Consider the following 21,186-nt stretch of genomic DNA (forward strand, 5'->3'; position numbering starts at 1 on the left):
AGAACACGGAACTTGCACATGGGCAAGTCTTCCTCCTTTCACTTTTGCTTTGCCTAACTAGTCCATCAGTAGTCAGGACGCACTAGTAGTTTCCTGTCCGTTGATGACGAACATGGCCGCGATACGCTCGATCGTGTTAATGTCCTTGTTTGTGTGGCGTTCCCAAGCCGTCTTCAACCGCCCGTACGAGATCAAACTACAGAACAACGAGTACACGGACGTGCTGGTCGCCATTCACGAGGACGTTTCTGAAGACTACCGGATCGTGGACAGGCTGAAGGTTAGTTTTCGTAGAGCTCATTTTCCTCATGGACACAGCTACAATCTACAGGTTCCCTGCAACTTGATTTGATTTTGATTTTATTAGAATTGCAACAGTGCAATACACATGGGACACGGACAGCTATTGCTGGTGTCGTGACCCACACACAATGTCCCCGTTTTTACACCTGGGTGGGGTGAGGAAAGTCTTGTAAAGTGGCTTTCCCAAGGTCACACCTTGGGTGGCGTCAGGGAATTTGAACCCGGGACCGCTGGGTTCTGAGCCATAAACCCTGCCGTTACGCCACACGACCACAACTTTACTTTGTGATTCTAGAATCATTGAATGGCTTTACTGGTTTCAAGTACTGGACTGACACCTTTTGTCGGAACCTCGTGACCGAATGGTGGTACAATTGTATTGCGCAATCAGTAGCTCAGTCGTGTTGATTAAGTAGAGACACGACACAACACAGCTTATAAGACAAAAGTGCTGACACGTTCACGACATTTCACTGGTATGGGTAGATGTACACAAAAATCGAGCATGCCTCAAAACCACAGGAACGTAAACCAAGTAATATTTGTTCAATGCCTGGTGTTGGTCATGCGAAAACAACACGTAGACAGTTCCCACATGAACGCAAGGTACAATGTGCAAAGAAAGCTGATGCAATGCTGTTGCCAGATTATGAAACCATAACAAAATATGATTATGAAAACGTAGGGTAGTGTAGAAACTATTCACCAAAAATGTTCTTATAAAACCACCGTCAATACAAAATGTGTCATGATATGTGTTGCGAAAGTAGCGCTACAAACGTACATGTTCGAGTAGTTAAACGTCAGGGCCACCCCACGGATTCGCATTTATGTCGAATATACAATCGCATTTGTGCTTTCTGAAATTGAAGTCACACTATTTTTGTTCGCTAGGAAATTTTGACGGAGGCGTCCCGAGACTTGTACGTCGCCACCAAGAACCGCGCGTTCTTCAAGGAGGTCAGGATCCTCATCCCGAGGACCTGGACGAAGAAACCCGAGTACCTCCCGTCCGGGACCGAGACCTTCGAACGGGCTAACGTCAGGTGAAGGTCTTAAGTTTAACCATTCTCTTCTTTATATCCGACATTTTTTGTACTTTTAGACAAAAATATCTCCAATCTTTCGTCCAACATTCTTACGCGTATAGAGGACGGGGATTCAAAGCCAATCATAAAAGGAAATCATAGTTTGCCTACGGCCCCATACCACTAGACGGCGATCGCGCTGCGATATCGTTGCTTTATAATTGCATTTGGCTTCATGATTGGAAATGTCATGCAAAATGTTAAAGTATGACTAAAAAGACAACAAAACACACAAAGCGTAAAAAGAGTCGATTTTCGTCTATGGAATTCGTTGAGCGCTTTGTCAAAGTTTAGGTCGCAGCACGGTCGCATCGAGGTCGCCTCCGTAGTAGAATGAGAGTATAACAGTAATGTCGTAAGATACGTCATTACGGCAGTTGTGCCTACACATATATATATATATATATATATATATATATATAGTTTTGCCTATAGTAATAGCTAATAGTTAATAGCTAACTGTTTGATAGGAGTGGGTGCAGCTTTGGGTCATCGGTTCAGATTCAGGCCCGGACATGTTTAGCAATAACACGTTATCATATGTTTGGGGCTGGCACACAAGTACAGGTCTCAGTAAATACCTGCATGGTACAAAGTGCGCGTGTCTAGGATGTATGTGTAAAACAATTAGCATAATAGCCCTTTAGCTTACTGGAGACCCTCACTCTTACCGTTTTGCACTTTCTAAGCTAGCGAAAAAAGAAAAAAAGGAAATGAAAACAGCTCAATCCCTTAGATGCCCAGTCAGCTTTTGGAAAGTTCTAATCTATTTTTTGAACAAAAACATTTTAAGCTTACTTCACACGATGTCTAATCTAGAAAACAAATAGATAGTTATAATATTGCGTCCAGAAACAGAATTCTTCAAAAGGGATTTTTGCTCAAACAGCAGTTTCATTTTCAACTCTCTTGTGCTGTCATATACTGGAACCGATAGACTCCTGTGCACGTTTTTTTAATCATTTGGGACCTTTGTGATAATCATCGCCAGATATGATTTATGCAAATTAGTACCTGTGCATATTTGATAAAAAAACTTTTACAATAGGTTAGTACTAGTAGTAAATAATGGGATTTTTATCGTTCTGACATATGTCATCTAGGTTGAGGACATGTCATCACACATAAATTATGCAAATCATGTATTCTTTAAACACATTTCTTGTGGAACTTGTAATTGCATGTTGTACTGGCCCGAAATGGTGCAGCCGTACCGGTTTTTAGCCTTATTGAAGAACTTTTGATATAAATATCTATTCATAAACACCTTTGTTCTTCCAGAGTTGACCTGCCAAACCCTCTATACGAAGACAATCCGTATGTGCAACAGAAGGGAGGATGTGGGGAGGAAGGCGACTACATGCACCTCACACCGAAATACGTGGTGGACAAGGAATATGGAGAAACGTACTGGGGTCCTAATGGTATGTAATTCTCCCATATTTGTTAAACTATAAGCTCAGCGCTGACATTATCTATAAGTTGTATGCTTACATAGATATATTTTCCAGCAAACCATCGCGTAACAATCACAGATCTGCCAATCACACTTCTATGGTTGCAGAAAAGTGACCCGGCTCCCTCATTTTCTAAAACACATTAGTATGTAAAATGAGAGCCTAAATAGATAATTTATGTTTTCCTAAGGTAAAACGTTCCTCCACGAGTGGGGCCATCTCCGTTTTGGTCTTTATGACGAGTACGGCTTCGACGATGGTGCCTCGGGAGAGTCGTACCCGCACTTCTACCGCGCGTCGGTAGGCGGCGTCGAGCCCACCAGGTGTTCTGCCAAAGTTGCCGGGCATAACAAACACATGGTGACCGGGGCAGACTGTCAGCTGATCCCCGCAACCGGAGTCTACGAGCCGGAATGCCGTTTCTATCCGGATTTCTCGGGCAACCGAGCGACTGGGTCTTACATGTTCATGCACTTCCTTGACGACGTGAGTCTCTCCACGTTTTGTAGGCTGGGTTTTGATTTTCTAATCAAACAAGAGTTCGGAGACCTCATGCCTCCATTTATTATTTAGAGCTTTTATGGTAGAATTCCATGTTTACATTTCATCATAGATTATGGAGATGACTTCGGAAAACGCTGGAATTATGGAATCTTATTTAATCATCATAATTATCACAATTTTCATTTTATAATGTACATATCATTTTCATCTTGTCTCATTGATTATGAAAGTAAGGCTGTAATTAGCGCAACCTATGTTAGATGATGGTCTTCTCTACCACAATGACGTTCATTATATGTGTCTAATTTTCAAACTTTTTTTTTCTTTTGCTTCTGTGCATTTTTGAATACACTACCCAACAAATGAATGGACTCCACAACACTTATTGTCTGGTCAAAGTAGGGTTAAGAGTTGCCAGTGTTAAGAATCGTGTATTTTGTTTGCAGGTGACCGGTTTCTGCCACAGTGACCCGTCAGGAGACCCCCTGTCCTTCCACAACCGCGAGGCGCCCAACAAGCACAATGTCATGTGTCAAGGTCAGAGCGCCTGGGACGTCATGAACAAGCACCAGGACTTCGCTGATGGAGCCAACCCTCCTAGAGAAGTCGACTCTACAGTACCCAACTTCGTCCTGCTGCAGGAGAGCGACTCTACCAGCATAGTTCTGGTGTTGGATGTGTCGGGAAGCATGTCGGTGAGTATTGAAGTACACACCAGGGAAGCACGTCATATTAGATAGTCTATCCTGACCACAAATGCAGAAATTGTTTGCAACACCGTATAAATACCTGGCTTTTGTATTAAAATCTGCTATAAGCGAAGCTCTAACTTCAGCTTAAGTTTCCTTCCTTAATGTCAAGGATATTCTCATTCAAATACAAGGAAGATAAGATAATATCAAAGATAGATATGTGACCAGTCCGAACAGATGGCCCATTGTGAACGATTAATTTGTGGGTAGCTATAGTTTAACAACAGGTCATTTGTTTTGTAAGATTATATTATGTGCAGCTTGAACATCATTGTTAAGATACGTTAATGACCTGCCTAAACAGCATTGCCTGTGCTCCCCAGGGTAAACCGATCGACCGGCTGCATCAGGTGGCGACCAGGTTCATCCGCAGCACAGTGTCCTTCGGTACCTCGGTGGGCGTGGTCACCTTTTCCTCTAGTGCTTCCATAGAACATCGGGTAGTGAGGTATGACTTCGGCTTCTTTGAATGGCAGTTGTGCAGGTCTTTTGCTAGTCATTGTAGCATGCTTCCTTCTCCATGCACGTGTTTTATGTATACATGTGTCTTATAGTTGTGTGTGAGACTGTCTTTGCTGGTGGAGAGACAGGCGAGTTGGGCAGTACATGTTGAACAATAACTGAATGAATACTGCAACAGCCTATAGCAAAGACAAACCACACAAATCAATACTCTTGAAAATAGACAATATTCGTTTTCCAGTGTCACCTCTCAGGCTGTCCGCGATGAGTTGATCGACGCACTTCCTACTAGAGCTACCGGTGGTACGTGCATTGGGTGCGGACTTCGCAAAGGAATAGAGGTAAGTGCTGGCTAAATTCTATTAAATGTCAATAGAAACTCAATTGATTTCACAAAGTATCTTCATTAGAAAAGCTAAACGCTTAGTAGAATGTGCAGATTTCAAGGTTTCAAAGGGTAGAAGGCCATCAAGTGAATACAGACTCTGCAATCAAAATCGGCAAGGACATTTCGCTTTTTTAGACTAGATATGCATGATTATTCCAACGGCGTTGGTGTGTTTTGATGATAAGTAGATCGGGCTGTCTATTGATTGAATTCTTTTTGAGGTACATACCCCCTTCCATTCATTTTTAAGGCACTCGAAGCTGTAGGACAGCCAGGAGGTGGTGTTATTCTCCTTCTAACGGATGGTAAGGAAACTACAGCCCCATTCATCAGAGATGTCATACCAGAACTTCAGAGCAAGGAAGTCATCGTCGCTACGATCGCCTTCAGCGCAGACGCCGACGCCTTGCTGCAGAGCCTGGCGCTGCAGACAGGGGGCCTATCGTTCTTCTCCGATATTGACGACTCTGCGACCTTGGACGACGCTTTTACAACCACGTTCGAAACCACAGCTGGAGGCAAGGGAGTGAAGGTCAGTGTTGATGACGCCACGAGTACGTAAAGTCACATGTCGAAAAGTGATTGGTCATCAGAACTCGATGAAGGCTGTACAACGGGCATCCGAAATTCCGTGATACTTCCTTATGGGGCCCCGGGGCTCAAACACAGTTAAGCTGTTTATTATAGCCTAAAATTTTGTATGGGCGATACTGTCGATTTCTGATAGATGTCATAATCCACTGCGATTGAAACATTGCCTATCATCACGACACAGCTCGTCAGTGAAGACAAGACCATCGGTGGTCGGGAGAGCTACGTCAACGACGTGTTTATCGACAACAGTGTGGGGGAGAACACCACGTTTTCCGTCTCCTGGCTCGACGGAAGCCGCCCCAGGGTAAAAGTGGAGACGCCGCTTGGCCACGTGATCACGGAAGGAAGCCCGATGTATGACGTAAAATCAGGCACCATTACCATTGAGATTCCGGGCATAGCATCGGTAAGGGTATCACTCCAATCCACGCGAAAGCAGTAACTGTTATGGCCTAGTGATTCTATCGGGTTTCTCCTTCATGAATTGTAACGACACAGAGGGGTCTGAATCGTTCTTTGACTTTTTACCGGTATGGTACATATAAAAGCTTAACCTTGAAAAAAAAATATAGTGGAGTTTCCTGACATATTGTCATGGCAGTCCTATTTTGCATGGTGAATTGCATCCAAATCGTCGCCTTACACCATCCGAATTTTGGCTTTAACCACTGTTCTGCCAATTATTCTATGCTTTACTTCCTTTGTCTGACATCCAGCCAGGAAAGTGGACCTACAACATCACCAACAATGGCCCGAGTGACCAGGACATCACCACCATCGTGACCTCTAACCCCATCAGCGACAACGAACCAATCAAGGTTACTGCTCAGGTCAGCACCGTGTCACTGACCTACTCCTCCTCCCAGCCCACGGCGCTGAAGATCTTCGCGTCGGTACGGAAGGGGTATCTGCCGGTCATTGGAGCTGTCGTGATGGTCAACATCCAGAAGCCGCCCAATGGTCAGATAGAAGAGATCACGCTCCTGGACAACGGCGCAGGTAAACACGCTTCAAAAGGCTTTTCAATTTCCAAATAGACTTTTTATATTTCACTCCATAGTTCATACCGTAGGTAGAGGAGTGCAATATATTGCTTTTCCTGACGTTTCTCCTCCTCCTCGTCTCCTGTCAAATCTTCAAATCGATTCCTTTAAATTTTTTTTGGGGCCAAATGAGCAGAAATTTGGCACAAGGGCATTTCCTTTATATATGCATTAAAAATGATGTTCGGCCACTTCAGAATTACTTATTTTTCAAAAACGTTTTAGGGCAATTTTACATAAGAATGTGTACAATTGCTGCCTTTCTAGTATTGATATAACTTTCCATTTTATTGAATGACATCAAGTGGCGCGTGGCGAAGTGTTCCCATCAGCAGGCAGATCAGCAGTAAAATTGGAATCTACAAGATATGATTATTCTAGGCAAATTTTCTGCGCATCGATTATCAGTTCTAGATATAACTGACCGTTGGTGGGAAAGAAGTCTACCATAAAGGATGACAGAATACGGGTGCCATGGGAGATCAGTTTAAGAACATGATACAACAGAATGATATGTAGATCGAGTATGGTAGAGTAGAAACCCATCAACAATGTTGTCTTAAGTTTAATCTATTGATGGACCAAGCCCACCTTTATTTGTGTCAGTGATGTTAAGGTGCTACGGCCCGAATCGTAAAATCTTTATCGTTACTTTTTTTCTTTCTCAGGTGCTGACTTGTCGAAGAATGACGGTATTTACTCCCGGTATTTCTTCAACTTCTCCGCGGACGGTCGATACGGTGTCTCCGCAAGGGTCGACAACAGCCAGGGGAAAGCAGAATACATCGTCATCAATCGTGGACGTAGAAACGGTGCACCGCCGTTGAATCCAGGTAAAGATTGTGTCCTCTTCAAAATCAAAGAACGACCATTGATGACCAGTTTGTCAATTTTTGCAACATGTCCAAGTCTACAAGAGATACCATACCAATACATATTATATCATATCATATTTTATATGGATGACATTTCTATTAACTGAGAAACAACTGAGCTGATTATATAGCAGCTGATCTGAATTACCTTAGGGAACAGGGAACTATTTTGAACCATTATGCTTTACCATTGTTTGCTTATTTCTTTATAGACACTGACGGGGGGAACGTTCAACGAGAACCACTGGAGCAGTTTCAGCGCATGACAACAGGAGGCGTTTTTGAAGTACAAGGGGTCCCCAGTGGTGGCGTCAACAGTGACATGCTCCCACCATCTCGGGTGGATGACCTGGCGGTCGTGGAAGTTTCTTACGCTGACGCAACCGTGACGCTTAGTTGGACAGCTCTGGGTGACGACTTTGATCAAGGAGGGCCAGGTGTGTTTAAAAAGTATTTCTGTTATGCTTGATGGTATGGCTATCATTTATACATATAAAAAAAAGTAAGCAGTTTTTCAGTACCTACACCTTACTGTTTACCACAGAAGAAAGGGAGATGCATTGACGGAATGAATGTAGAGCTATGGTCACATCGGGTCAGACACGTGTGTCTGTAAGTTTTTGATTACGACAAATTTACATGTATATCATCCTCTTTTTTTTATCAGCCCACTATGTTGAGATCCGGTACGGTCGCCATTTCTACCAACTCGCAGACGACTTTCACGGCTCAGCTTCAGTCAACCACTCGCAAGTGCTGCAGGGAAGCCTGACGTCACCACCGGAACCCGGCTTCGTGCAGACCATCGTCATCCATGTGCCAGACCGAGGCGACAACGTCACGTACGTCTTCGCAGTGCGCATGTGCGACGAAGCGGACAACTGTGGACACCCCTCCAACATCGTGACAGCAAATCTCGAGTACATCCCCGAGCCCGTCTATGGCAACTATACGATGCTTTTGGTCATTGTTGGTTCTGTGCTTGGCGTGGTCATTTTGGCCGCCATCTTGGCTTTGATCTTTTGCAAATGCAGGAGGTCCAAGCAGGCAAAATCTGCCCAGCAACCTTCGGTTTACGACAATTCTGGATATAATCCTAACGTGTAGTTACAGGCTATTGCTTTACAGAATTCTACCTTACCCTTTCCCTCTTACTGCGAATTGAATTCCTGCAAATCTAAATGAATTTGAATTTGTGGCGTATTTGCGTAAGTAATGAAGCTACATTTGGGGGTCTTTGCATAACCAATGATTGACAATTCTATAATTAGTTTATATGGCCATGGAAGTCAGGATACATGGGTTGGAGTAGGTAGATGAAATGGCAAAACCAGTGTGCAAATAAATGCAGATGCTGAACTGTAGTCCTGTTTTTATTTGAGAGTGTTGTGAATTTTCGTGATAGAATGTATTGTTTGTGTCCCTTTGACGCTGTACCCAATGCTAAAATAGCATGCTGTTGTCTAAAGGTTTCAAGACACGTTTGTTTGTTCTATGAGGCGACTGGCAGATAATTTAGTGAATTGTTTTAATCTTATAGGGATTTTAAAATCATAAACCTTGCTGGTTGATGAGGACAACGCTGTCTTCTTACTTACTCATTCAAAATAATCATGTTCATGTCACTAAGTTTAAAACAAGAAAGCTCAATGATAAGCTTTAACACTTAGTAACATTGAGGGACATCGTTTGAAAGAATAGGCTAATTTTAACATATGAAATATTGATATTTTCACAACAATGCCAAACATCCAGTTTATCATGAACCATGCATGTGTTACTAATTCATTTTTCTTACATCTAATATCTTTAGAAAATTCCCACAATATCAGTAGGAATTTTGGTCAGACAGAAAACTAAAACATTCTAAGGGTGCCATTCAAAGTTTTGCTGATTGAATATAGGCTTTTGCCACTCGTTCCAGTTAAGTGCATATTTGACAAATATTTCAATGATTGGTAATTGATCTGCGATTGCTATGCTACATGTGTATTAATCTGTTTAGAATTTTGCTGACATATAAAGGATCATAAAGTAGCTTCTGGTAACTAACTACTGAGTGCTTTGCAACATGGTTGGTTTCGGTTCTCCCTCCCTATCTGGACGTTCTGTACAGTCAGTCCACAGAGTAGGGAAGTAGCCCAGCCAGATCTTGTTAACGTAGTCCTCGAAACTCGCCCCGACCAAGTAGCGATGGGAGGGGTCAGTCAGGGTGACGGCGTCCGCCATGGCCTAAAAATAGTGTAGTAAATATTCGGCGTTATTAGTATTTCAATATTCACATGTCTGTTCATTAATTTCACTGTTTACTGTTACACATCTATATTTGTCTGATCTTTAACAAGGGTGTACATTAAAAAGTAACGATGAATAAAAAAGAATGCAAAGAAATAACGGCAGGTAGATATGCAGAAACGACATATTTGCAAACGTGTTTCAGACGTACGTCTATAACAGGGGTGCTGTCCTTGCGCTCCCCCTGTGTGGAGGCCCTGAGTCGCTCGATGTGATAGTCAAAATACTCCTTCCCATAGTCCTCCTTCACAACCTCTTCCATGTTAGCCCAAAGGTCCTGTACAATGTAATAACAATGGTCATCTTCAGCACCACAATGTGTCTCAAATGTGAGCTCTGACTGAATGGTCACGTGACCTGGGTGTCAAAGGTCATACATGTCATGTGACACGAAAGGCCCGAGGGTGTTGTAGCTGGAAGAAAGCAGTGGCGGCCTAGTTCAAAACATTTTCCATGTACACTACATTATATACCCCCGTGGCGGTGACCATGTGCATCTCTTGTGCAACTATATGGATCTGAATACAGATCTATTGTTTCGGAATTCACAAATAAGTATTAAGAGTGATCCTACAATGAACGCTCTGACGGATGTAGAAATGAAACAAATGTTGCTTTAAACGTACCGAAGCCAGTTTATTGAAGACAGCGGGCACGGTGATACCAGTAGAGGGCCCAAAACTAGCCGGCTCCACAATCACGACTTTCACACCCCATTTGTGCATCTCATGTCTGAGGAAAGGAAGCAAAGATTGTTTGGTTAACTAGGACAAAACAGTCTTTGTCAGAGTGCAGTGGATGTACAACAAGGGTGTCAAGCTGTGAAGGTAACAGTAATGTCTAGCAACTAAAGAAATATCCATGTAGGATAGAAAAGTCCAGTCCATTCATCAATCATGAATATCTCCGTCGTCCAAAAACAAATCATTCTCAACTATGTTATTCTTATTCTTTATCTATAAGTGTCTAACCTTAGGGCGTCAGAGAAGAATTCCAGAGTGGCCTTGGTCATGCTGTACGCAGAGACCCCGGGGGATGCGTGAAGCCCTGCCTCGCTGGTGATGTTCACAACTCGGCCTGGATTGTAGCGTTATGATAGAAGTAGATGTTAGCAATGTATGATCGGCAACGCCCCCGAGGCGTGGACAAAAATTGAAGGGCTGTCTGCTCTAAAGATATGACGTAACAATAGGGAACAGACTCAAGATGGCGTCTGCGTGACGTCCATGGCCAATTCGAACATAGCGGCGCTGATGGGTGCCGGTGAAAGCACTACGTTTTTTTTTACATAAGTCAAACCTGTAAGTATATAAGAGAATCGCAACACAACGTTAACCTCATGCAACACAACACAACACTGCAAAGCATAACACAACAGAACGCATACCTTTTGCTCGACGAATCAAGGGCAGGAACGCCTTGGTGACTCTCACGGTGCCAAAGGCATTCACTTCCATAACCCGTCGGTAGGCGGCGATGCTGGCCCATTCCACTTCGCCTGGCTGAAAGACTCCAGCATTGTTTACCAATGCGTATAGACCTGAAGGAAAGTATCAGAGTGCAGAGTGTATCAAGCAAATTATGTATGCATGGTCATGAATAAGATAAGATGAACAATTTATCATGGAAACAAAAGTAAAAAATGCGAATTCGCTACCAAGCGAAGTTCTCACCCTTTGACCCCGTCGGCAGTCGATCTTTGACCTGTTGCACAGCGGCCTGCACCTGTCCATCATCAGTGACGTCTATCTGAATAGTACTCAGCCTGCTCGAGCACTCCGCCCGGAGTTTCTTCGACCCCTCCCCACCACTGTCTGCCAGCAAACAGCCGGCAAACACCGTGAAGCCAAGAGAGTCCAGGCGTTTGGCAAGTCTAAATCCGAATCCGCTGTCACAACCTGTTGTAATGAAGTCAAATATTCAAGCTAGTCAGACACTGGTTATACTTTACAAACTTAACTTTTCAACAATGACTTTTAATAGGAGACCAAATGTGAACATATTCATGACTACGGGTGTTGGAGTCAAAGTCCTACCTGTAATGAAGACAGCTTTGCCGTTCCCGCTCACTCGGCTCTTCGGCGCCAAGTACAGAACCACACAGTATCCCACTGAACCCAGTAGTATCCCCGTGCACAGGTAGTACAGGGCAGGTGCACAGTGGTACAACAACAACAACAAGCCTGAAATGGTGGTCAAACCAAGCAGGCTTGCACAGTAGAACAGGTGTAGTGCCTTTAACATTGTTACAGCTCTTTCTGTGTGAATGTGAACTTTGACCCACCTCCCTCACAAAGGTGTAAATATTTGAGCTGCAACACGGGACGTCGCGATATGCGCTGATAACAGTTTTTAGATCAACGACCACAGACGTTAAGTCGTCGAGTGATAAGGCAAATAATCCGTTAACAATGGCAGGTCGTGGACACATAAAGATTCAAGAAACTCCAAACGACATAAAGGCTTTGTTCACGTCGCTGGTATGCATGCATACTGAGTACTCGGCCTCTGTATCATTGTATAGTATTAGGTATAGTAGGGAAGTGGCTAGCTAACAATGTATGACATACCCTGTAATAGAGACGTTTGATATGTTTAATATTACGTTGATTCTCGTAGTAACCTTTATTTCATCCTTTTGCCCGTACGTGTCCAGAATGAAGCAACTGACGAAAAGAGTTCTTTTAAACTCTTCACAGGTTCTCTTCAAACTTTCGAACTCGAAGCATTGCGAGCAAGTTCGACTATAGTAACATAGTAAGATGATCACTTGCACGTTTCTGAATGTAAACACTTTATCGTTTGAACAACTCTTCCTTTGCTAATCCTTCTTAATGTTAAGCGTATCATGCTAATACTATTACAACAATAACATATATCTGATAGCTTCATATTCATTTGAATACTCACGTTCACATGTAAAGTTCCGAAAATCACCAAATTTCAATTCAGTTAAAAGGACAAAGGGAATTAGAAAATCTAAAAATGCCAGTGTTGAAAATTTTCCGTATAGCTAAGCAATTAACGTTGCGAGGGCTGAAGAATTTTGTTTAGCTTTCTAGATAGTTTTCTACAGCATTGCTGGCTTGGGGTCGCCTTCTTTCTCAGGTCTCTCTGTGGAGTCAGTCCACCGTGTGGGGAAGTAGCCCAGCCAGGTCTTGTTGACGTAGTCCTCAAAATTAGACCCGACCAGGTAGCGATGTGAGGGGGTGGTCAGGGTGATGGCGTCCACCATAGCCTGCAAATAGAATGGCAGTAATTACCTCCGTTGGAGGTATTGTTTTCTGTCTGTGTGTTTGTCTTGGTGTTTCCGTAGAGTTACAGCAACCGTTAGCAAATATCAGCATAAACTATGAACTTCTATGTCGTTTCTTAATGTGCATATATATATGAATGATATATTTTAGCACGTCAGTTTGTGCAAAACGTTATCAGAAAAGACCCAAACTTTACTCACATCTATGATAGGGGTAGGGTCCTTTGCCTGGCCGCCGCTAGTAAGCCAAGACCTGATCTGCTCCATAATGAAGTCGAAGTACTCCATGCCATAATCTTCCTTCACAGCTTCGTCCATGTTGTTCCGCAGGTTCTGTGAAACAGTAATGTACCTCCGCGTCGTTAATATACATAACTAAGAAAGTAACACTCAAGGTTAAAGGAATACCCTGTTATAGTATATCTTTCTGCTTCTAAATTATGTTTTCATTGGCTTGCCATATTTGATTCAGAGTCTGAACAGAAGATATATGTATTGTGACTAGCATACTGCTAAATTTTAGTTACACAATTAAATGTAGAAGCTTAGCATTCTCGGCAAAGCGAAGTCCTGTAGATATCGGTCCACCACGAAACTACTCACTCACTCACTCACTCACTCACTCACTCACTCACTCACTCACTCACTCACTCACTCACTCATCCTCTTGTACGTGGTGTGTAGAGCCAACTAGAAAGTTACTATTCCATGGCAATCTAGGAAGTTACTGAAGGGAACTTAAAACGCTGAGCAACAATATCGTCTTCGTCAATGATCCAGACGACGTACCTCCACAAACGCATTAAAGACGGCGGGCAAGACAATATCTGTAGCCCGTGCAAAGCTGCCAGGCTGTACGATGACGACTTTAACTCCCCACTTGTGCATCTCATGCCTGTGTTACCGATGATATATGTAAATGTGATGAAAAACGAAGATACAATGGTATCATTCAAGGAGTATGAAACGCAGTACAACGCCAATCTGCCGCTGTCAGTCTATGGAGATTTCCCACAAATACAAAGGTAGACAGGTTTAATTGTAGTTATTCAGGTTAAGTTAGCAGGTTCTAGGTTCTACAATTGTCTTTGCGTAGGTAAAATAGTATAGTATTTTGTATGATTAAGAATATGTGCACACATAAAAAAGACTTTGATGCTACATACAACAGAAATATAGTTCATATACCTGAGTGCGTCTGAAAAAAATTCAATGGCTGCTTTGGTCATGTGATAGGCGGAAACAGTCGGGGGTGAATGGAGGCCCGCCTCACTGGAGATGTTGACAACTCGTCCTAGACAGGGCGGAGAACAACATCTAAACACCAATTTAGAAGACCTTTCGACAGTCACTACACCATTCTGTAACTCTCTACCGCCAAGGGGCATCCCAACTGCATTAGTTTAGTAAGACTGAGTGTATTTGATAATAAAACAAAAAGTTCATTTTCCGCAAGTTGAAGATATGCTCATTAAGAGACACAGACACAGAAAGAGTCTGAACCAATGATGCCTCACCTTTCGCCCGACGAATCAGAGGTAAGAACGCTTTGGTGACCCGCACGGTACCGAAGGCGTTCACTTCCATCACTCGTCGGTAGGCGGCGATGCCGACCCACTCTATCTGTCCCGGCTGCCAGACCCCAGCATTGTTCACCAATGCGTAAAGTCCTGTTGGAATATGTTGGAGTGAGCCGAACAGTATACGTGTGTCTTCAAATAGAAAGGTGAAGGCACTATTGAGGTGTGCCTTCTTCTTGTGACCAAACAATGACAATTGTCTTTACATCAGACACTTCAGCAAGGAATTTGTGATAAAAACGACCATTTACTGTTACTTCAATGATCATTTTTAATTTGGAAACATAGTTCCCGTAAGGCCATCAATGGCATAGTTACTGGGTAAATCATTATTGGAGGAGGCATAGGAGAAGGTCAGAAAGCTTCACTGTATACTTGTATTGCGTTTGCCAACAGATGGGTCCATGGGATAGTATGCGTAAGATAATCACCCTTTGACCCAGCCGGCAGTCGATCTTTGACCTGTTGCACAGCGGCCTGCACCTGTCCATCATCAGTGACGTCTATCTGAACAGTACTCAGCCTGCTCGAGCACTCCGCCCGGAGTGTCTTCGACCCCTCCCCACCACTGTCTGCCAGCAGACAGCCGGCAAACACCGTGAAGCCCAGCGAGTCCAGGCGTTTCGCAAGCCGAAAGCCAAACCCACTGTCACAACCTGTTGTTATGAAATAGAATATTCAAGCTGGTGACGTCATGACAAACTGACTATACTTTACAAAACTTTAAAACAAATTGATAGGGGACCAAATGTGAACATATCCATGGCTGAGGGTGTTGGAGTCAAAGTCCTACCTGTAATGAAGACAGCTTTGCCGTTCCCGCTCACTCGGCTCTTCGGCGCCAAGTACAGAACCACACAGTATCCCACTGAACCCAGTAGTATCCCCGTGCACAGGTAGTACAGGACAGGTGAACAGTGGTACAACAACAAGAAAAAGCCTGAAATGGTGGTCAAACCAAGCAGGCTTGCACAGTAGAACAGGTGTAGTGGTTTCAACATTGTTACAGCTCTTTCTGTGTGAATGTGAACTTTGACCCGGCTTTCTCACAGAGGTGTAAATATTTGATCTGCACCACGGGACGTCGCGATACTAGCTGCACTGATAGAAAATAGATCAACAACCACAGACGTCAAATCTTCGAGTGATAATTAAAATAATCCGTTAGCAATGGCACGTCGTGGTAACGATCAAGATTCAAGAAACTCCAAACGAAATAAATGCTTTTGTTGACGTCGCTGGCATGTAGGCATGAGTACTCGATCTCTGCATCATTGTATAGTCTAGCTATAGGGCAGGGAAGTGGCTAGGCAACAAGATATGTATGGCATGCCCTGTAACAGAGACGTTTAGCAGGTGGGTCGAACTTTCAGGACTACTTGAACCACGCCTGGCTGGGCTACTTTCCCTCGAGGTGGACTGACTCTACAGAGAGGAACGAGAAGGAGGGCGACCTTAAACCTGCGATGCTGCAGAAAACTACTACTAAATCAGTTTCATTTGTTTTCGTAGCCTTCGTCAATTCAATAACGTAGTACCCCCGTGCACAGGTAGTACAGGACAGGTGCACAGTGGTACAACAACAACAACAAGCCTGAAATGGTGGTCAAACCATGCAGGCTTGCACAGTAGAACAGCTGCAGGTGTAGTGGCTTAAACATGGTTAAAACCTCCTCTGGCCTACAATGTCGACCTTTGACGTGACCCTTTCATGAGGACATGTAGTGTAAACACTAGTTTGATATTGGTCAAGGCACGTGATGGCAAGAGGTTGATCATCATATGTCCTCATATAACCTTTGTAATCAGTCAGTTAACCACCCATCGCTAACGGCGATATTTGACCCAAAGGGCCGCGTCCATTTTGTGTCAAGTTGAATGTTAACTTGTGTAATCATTTTGGAGGCCTTGGTGACTAGACGACGGAGTAATGTGTGCTGGGATTAGCAGTACCAAATAAACTGCGCAATTAACAAATTACACAAACATTAGGAGAGCGTATTGACCCATTTATGGCTCTATTTTTGCATCTAAAAACTTGCGATAGATATTTGCTGAAAGCTACTACAGGATATGTGCACTGTAGATACAACTACATTACGAGTTTAGAGACTTCATACCTCCAGGAAATGTTCTGTATATTTCTGGTTTATCTTGCCTTTTTGATTATGCAATAGTTCTTTCCTTTGGCAGAATTCCATGCTTACATTGAATTATAAATCAAGCAATGACTTCCTCATTTACGGCTGACCAGTTCGAAATCCCATGACGCTTTGCGCGTCCCGGCTGTTTAATCCATGTGCGCTTACTCTCGCTAATAATAAGGTTCTAGATCATTGGATTGTGGTCTATACCCGACAATATCGCCTAATCATTTCCCAGTTAAACGACAACAATACGCTTATCAGAACAGACTCGTGTGGTTCTCCCGACCGAGCACGAAAGGCCCCGGTCGATGTTGAAGAGAGGGTCTCTATGAGCAACATTCATTAATTGAGTGAGCGATATATAGATATGGAGCGGTGATTTTGTATCCGTGAATGATTTCATCAGGTTGGAAAATAACTGAATAGCAAAGTCCTTTTATTCACAACCGAGTATTCACATGAGCCAACGTTTCGAAGACTGTCATCTTCATCAGGGCAATACTGACTAGTTCACTGTACATGTGCACTGATGCTAGGTGTTACTGCTACCAATGCAGTCCCAAATGTAGAGTATTGTGTATCATAGATATATAACAATGGTGAGATGATGCGTTGGCTCATGTAAATACTTGGGTGTGAATAAAAGAACTTTTACTATTCGGTGATTGTAGTTAATAAGTAGGATAGATATATATCAGTCCATACACGTCGTTGGTGATCACGAGCTGGCCCGCGGGCCCGACGGCCACGGCGATCGGCAGGCCGCCGGTCCGGACCGTCTTGACGTGCTCCCCCCGGGAGGAGAACACCTGCACCCGCCGGTTCTCCTTGTCCGCCACGATGAGCTGCCCCGCACGGTCGATGCACATCCCCTGCGGGCGGTTCAGGAAGCCGTCTGCCGTCCCGTAACCCCCGATCTTGTTTATGAGCCACCCGTGGCGGGTGAAGACGAAGATTGTGTGACTGCCGGCGTCGGAGACGAAGACGCTTCCCCTCTCGTTCACGGCTATCCTCAGCGGCGCGCGGATCTCGCGCGTCCCGAACTTCCGCACGAGCGAGCCGTCGGGCCGGTACACCTGCACGGCGGTGTAGCCGTCGCCAGTCACCAGGACGTGGTCGGACCGCCGGTCCACCGCGATGCCGCGCCAGTTGAAGAACAGCTCGTCCAGGCCGAACCTACCCAGAACCCGCCCGAGCCTGCTGTACCGCACGATCCACGTGCGGCCCTGGACGTTCCCCACCACCCAGACATGTCCCGCCGTGTCGACCGCGAGGTCTTCCGGCGTCATCCTCGGCAGCCCGCTGGGACCGTCCACGGTGCGGAACTCGTGGCGTGGAACACCCCTCATGCTGTACACTTTGACTCGCCTGGCAAACGTCACCGACAGGAACAGCTCCCGGCCGTCTGATACACTCGCGCCGCGTGCTGCTAGGGGGCGCCCCATGACGGACAGCTCCGGAACGGCGAACACGACCGTCTCGTTTGCGACGCCGTCATCTCCGGATCCGGAAGCTGCTGCAAAAAGTCATAAAGGTAGAGGAATCCATGTAAAAACGATGTCTACATTTGACGAGACAGCTGATTTTTAAATCAAAAGCCGTTCTGTTATCTTCAGGTGCTACACATCTAGCAGAAGCAAAATATTATCCTAAGCCTTCAAATCAATCATATTTACCATTAGTGGTCTTGTAGGTGGTCGCATCGGTCGTAGCAGCTTTTGTAGCCTCCAGTTTACCGGTACTCTCGTTTCCGGATCCGGTATAAGTTGGTTTTGTAGCTTCCGGTTTACCGGTACTCTCGCTTCCGGACTCGGTACCAGTCGGTTCTGTAGCTTCAGGCTTGCCGGGAATATCGTCTCCGGATCCGGTACCAGTTGGTTTTGTAGCTTCCGCGGCCGGTTTACCGGCACTCTCGCTTCCGGACTCGGCACCAGTTGGCTTTGTAGCTTCCGGTTTACCGGTACTCTCGCTTCCGGGATCGGTACCCGGTTCTGTAGCTTCAGGCTTCCCGGTACCTCCGGATCCGGTCTCAGGCAGACCTGTAGCTTCTGGTTTGTATGTACTTCCGGATTCGGTCCAAGTCAGTTCTGTAGCCGTCTTGTCGGTGCCCACACTTCCGGAGGCAGGATTGAGCCGAGCCTGCAGAACAACAACCCACAATGGTGGAGTTAGATTTGATCATTTGCAGCATCATGCACCAGTTTGTCCCAAGTCCACATGTGAATGCGATGCCAATGACAGGCCAAACAAGTTCTAAACGGGAACTATGCGGCTCCAGATGTCTTACTGAAGGATGACTTAGGAACGAAAACACTTTATACAGCCAAAGCTTTCGAAACAAACAAAAATCTGCGCGTCTAGGGCTTGGCGTTGAGATCATAAAAAAAGGATGCTTTTGGCCATTTTTAAACATATTTACCGTGTTCGCATGTTCCCGGTTCCGTGCAGTAAAGGCGTGGTTGGCACGACCAGGCCGGGTGATCATGAGTGGAGGAGAGATGGTGCCAGCAGACCCGATGATGGGTGGCTGCAAAGTAGAAGACAAAGACTAGACAATGAAATTTAAAAGAATGTTGACTGCACATCTAGATGGTGCAAGATTTTTGACCCTGCGTCTAAAAATTCATAACTTTAGATTTTTTTCAACTGCAACATCTACAGGGTAAATAGGAAAAAGGCTTAATATGTTATTCAAACGTTTCCTTGTTCTGTACCATTTTTCATGCTGTGCAACTGGCGGTGAGGATATAAGTCGCACAACTTGTATCTTTCGCTACTTTGTCTGTTTTCTGAATAAGTAAAACAAAACTATAGCTTTTAGAGTGACAGGACCTGCAAGGATGTTATCTAATTACGTACCACTGTGACGGCGGCATGCTGGGTGTTGAGGTGCATCCAGATGAAGATTGCTGCTATCAGCGTCGCCATGACGACGGCCGTGACGACAAGGTAGACAGGCCGAGGGCATGACGTCATACAACGGAACAGCCGACCAATCACGGTGGTCTTGTCTCTCGAAATGACTGTGACATAAACAGGCGTGTTGCCGTGAATCTTAATGGAATATTACCATGGCAACGTGTTAGGTAAAATCAACTTGATAATAACTGGCAAGAAGATGAAGTTCTATGTTTAAGATTAAGCAAAAGAAAGTAAAGGGAAGAAAACAAACGGACAGGGTACAAAACGTACAACAACGCCATCACCTACATTCGAACAGCGATTAAAATATAGAAAAAAAAAACATGCTACAGTATTGTAACAAGAAAGAAACAAAGAAACAAACAAATAGATCTAAATAGATGCAATAAATGTAAACTGCTAGAATATTTGGAGCACATGTGCAAATTCCCCCGCAAAACGCAAACTGACATTAAATAGAATCTCCGTTTGCGTGTGGAGGGATTTAGTAAGCCAACAGAGTACTAACCTGCAGCCAAACTAGGGTCCGGCCCGTCCAGCTTAGCCGATCCTTCCTCCTCCCCATCACCGGCGGTGGTCTCGGTGCCTGGCGGCTCGTCCTGCGGTTCGGCACCGCTGGGATCTTTCGCGTGCGGCGATCCTGGCCCGGGCCTTACTTCTATCCCGATGTCAGCGCCTGGTGGTGGTTCTTGTGTTTTGGCACTGACCGGACGTACCGAGACCGTCGGTTCTCTCTCGCCACCGTCGCCTTTACCGGCAAACACCACGGTTTCCTGCGGCTTGTTGCCGGCCGGACCTTTTGATTCGGACTGCCCAGGCACGCGCATTCTTTCACTGTTACCTTCCTCAACACCTGGAGATGTTTCCAGCGGCTTCTCGCCAGCCCAAATCTTGCGCGCGTACGAGGTGTCTTCAACGGCCGCTTCTTCAGCGCCGTCTGCCCGACTTACCCTACCGTCTCGCGAAAGGTTCTCATCTACGCCCACGAACACGCGCACGCCCACGTCGTGGGAGGATCCCTGCCCGGCGTCTTGGCTAGGATGCGGGGGAGACATTGTAGCAACCTCGGTAGTGGTCTCCTCTATCTCCATCTCTGAAAGAGGGGTGCTGCGGCTGCCTGTGGTGGGATTCAGACGGTGTTTCTGGAAAGCACGACCTACTGTTGCAAAGTTTGTGTCAAAACTGTTCTTGCCAATTCCGTCTCAGTACTGTTGTTGTGGGAAACACAATGTGGTTTCTCGGTAATAACTCTTCCGTAATTGTCTAGAGGACGTGATTGAAAGTTCACGTGTGCAGACATGCGTTTTGAATATACACGACAAAAAATTTCATTTACTGTAATTGAGTTTATGAAAAATGATTGTGCAAAAACTAATGAATACGAATGTTTGGAACTAGTCGTTTTCAAATTACATGTGACACGGCCAGGAGCCTTTTTTTGCCACAACACACGTCAAGACCAAACATTTTGCTCCTAAGTTTCTCTGTCATTTCGCCGTCATGGATCGGGCAACTTGTTA

General features: G+C 44.8%; 4 protein-coding genes across 4 annotated transcripts; 1 reads left to right on the forward strand and 3 right to left on the reverse strand.

Moving 5' to 3' along the window:
- The first annotated feature begins 32 nt into the window (after nt 1–32).
- LOC136422648 (calcium-activated chloride channel regulator 4A-like) lies at nt 33–8,830 on the forward strand. Its single transcript, XM_066410477.1, has 13 exons — nt 33–280; nt 1,198–1,349; nt 2,673–2,815; nt 3,039–3,334; nt 3,799–4,047; nt 4,428–4,552; nt 4,808–4,907; nt 5,205–5,486; nt 5,730–5,954; nt 6,265–6,547; nt 7,260–7,424; nt 7,679–7,903; nt 8,134–8,830. The coding sequence occupies exons 1-13, from the start codon at nt 104–106 to the stop codon at nt 8,571–8,573; spliced, it is 2,862 nt and encodes a 953-aa protein (XP_066266574.1). The 5' UTR covers nt 33–103; the 3' UTR covers nt 8,574–8,830.
- LOC136422650 (D-beta-hydroxybutyrate dehydrogenase, mitochondrial-like) lies at nt 8,819–12,040 on the reverse strand. Its single transcript, XM_066410479.1, has 7 exons — nt 11,798–12,040; nt 11,435–11,659; nt 11,149–11,301; nt 10,733–10,838; nt 10,388–10,493; nt 9,913–10,038; nt 8,819–9,698 (listed from the first exon to the last, which is right to left on the reverse strand). The coding sequence occupies exons 1-7, from the start codon at nt 12,003–12,005 to the stop codon at nt 9,519–9,521; spliced, it is 1,104 nt and encodes a 367-aa protein (XP_066266576.1). The 5' UTR covers nt 12,006–12,040; the 3' UTR covers nt 8,819–9,518.
- Nucleotides 12,041–12,298: 258 nt separating this feature from the next.
- Nucleotides 12,299–13,371, reverse strand: LOC136422651 (D-beta-hydroxybutyrate dehydrogenase, mitochondrial-like). Its single transcript, XM_066410480.1, has 2 exons — nt 13,219–13,371; nt 12,299–12,999 (listed from the first exon to the last, which is right to left on the reverse strand). Exons 1-2 carry the CDS (start codon nt 13,333–13,335, stop codon nt 12,832–12,834), a joined length of 285 nt encoding a protein of 94 aa, XP_066266577.1. The 5' UTR covers nt 13,336–13,371; the 3' UTR covers nt 12,299–12,831.
- A 414-nt stretch (nt 13,372–13,785) lies between these two features.
- On the reverse strand, nt 13,786–15,611 carry LOC136422442 (D-beta-hydroxybutyrate dehydrogenase, mitochondrial-like). The gene is made up of 5 exons (XM_066410214.1): nt 15,391–15,611; nt 15,029–15,253; nt 14,535–14,687; nt 14,206–14,311; nt 13,786–13,912 (listed from the first exon to the last, which is right to left on the reverse strand). Exons 1-5 carry the CDS (start codon nt 15,596–15,598, stop codon nt 13,786–13,788), a joined length of 819 nt encoding a protein of 272 aa, XP_066266311.1. The 5' UTR covers nt 15,599–15,611.
- Between the last annotated feature and the right edge of the window lie 5,575 nt (nt 15,612–21,186).

This window comes from Branchiostoma lanceolatum, chromosome 17, assembly GCF_035083965.1.
Source record: "Branchiostoma lanceolatum isolate klBraLanc5 chromosome 17, klBraLanc5.hap2, whole genome shotgun sequence".
In the NCBI taxonomy this organism is placed as follows: domain Eukaryota; kingdom Metazoa; phylum Chordata; class Leptocardii; order Amphioxiformes; family Branchiostomatidae; genus Branchiostoma; species Branchiostoma lanceolatum.

Bases quoted from the DNA above. Each gene is read 5' to 3' on its own strand.
- LOC136422648 (XM_066410477.1), top strand. From the start codon at position 104: ATGACGAACATGGCCGCGATACGCTCGATCGTGTTAATGTCCTTGTTT. The intron at 4,908-5,204 runs GTAAGTGCTGGC...TTCATTTTTAAG, and splicing joins GACTTCGCAAAGGAATAGAG to GCACTCGAAGCTGTAGGACA. The intron at 5,487-5,729 runs GTCAGTGTTGAT...ATCACGACACAG, and splicing joins CTGGAGGCAAGGGAGTGAAG to CTCGTCAGTGAAGACAAGAC.
- LOC136422651 (XM_066410480.1), bottom strand. From the start codon at position 13,335: ATGGACGAAGCTGTGAAGGAAGATTATGGCATGGAGTACTTCGACTTC. The intron at 13,000-13,218 runs GTGAGTAAAGTT...TTCTATTTGCAG, and splicing joins ACCCTACCCCTATCATAGAT to GCTATGGTGGACGCCATCAC.
- LOC136422442 (XM_066410214.1), bottom strand. From the start codon at position 15,598: ATGTTGAAACCACTACACCTGTTCTACTGTGCAAGCCTGCTTGGTTTG. The intron at 15,254-15,390 runs GTAGGACTTTGA...TCATAACAACAG, and splicing joins CAAAGCTGTCTTCATTACAG to GTTGTGACAGTGGGTTTGGC. The intron at 13,913-14,205 runs GTATATGAACTA...TCGGTAACACAG, and splicing joins TTTTTTTCAGACGCACTCAG to GCATGAGATGCACAAGTGGG.
- LOC136422650 (XM_066410479.1), bottom strand. From the start codon at position 12,005: ATGTTAAAGGCACTACACCTGTTCTACTGTGCAAGCCTGCTTGGTTTG. The intron at 11,660-11,797 runs GTAGGACTTTGA...TCATTACAACAG, and splicing joins CAAAGCTGTCTTCATTACAG to GTTGTGACAGCGGATTCGGA. The intron at 10,494-10,732 runs GTTAGACACTTA...TCCTTTCCTCAG, and splicing joins TTCTTCTCTGACGCCCTAAG to ACATGAGATGCACAAATGGG.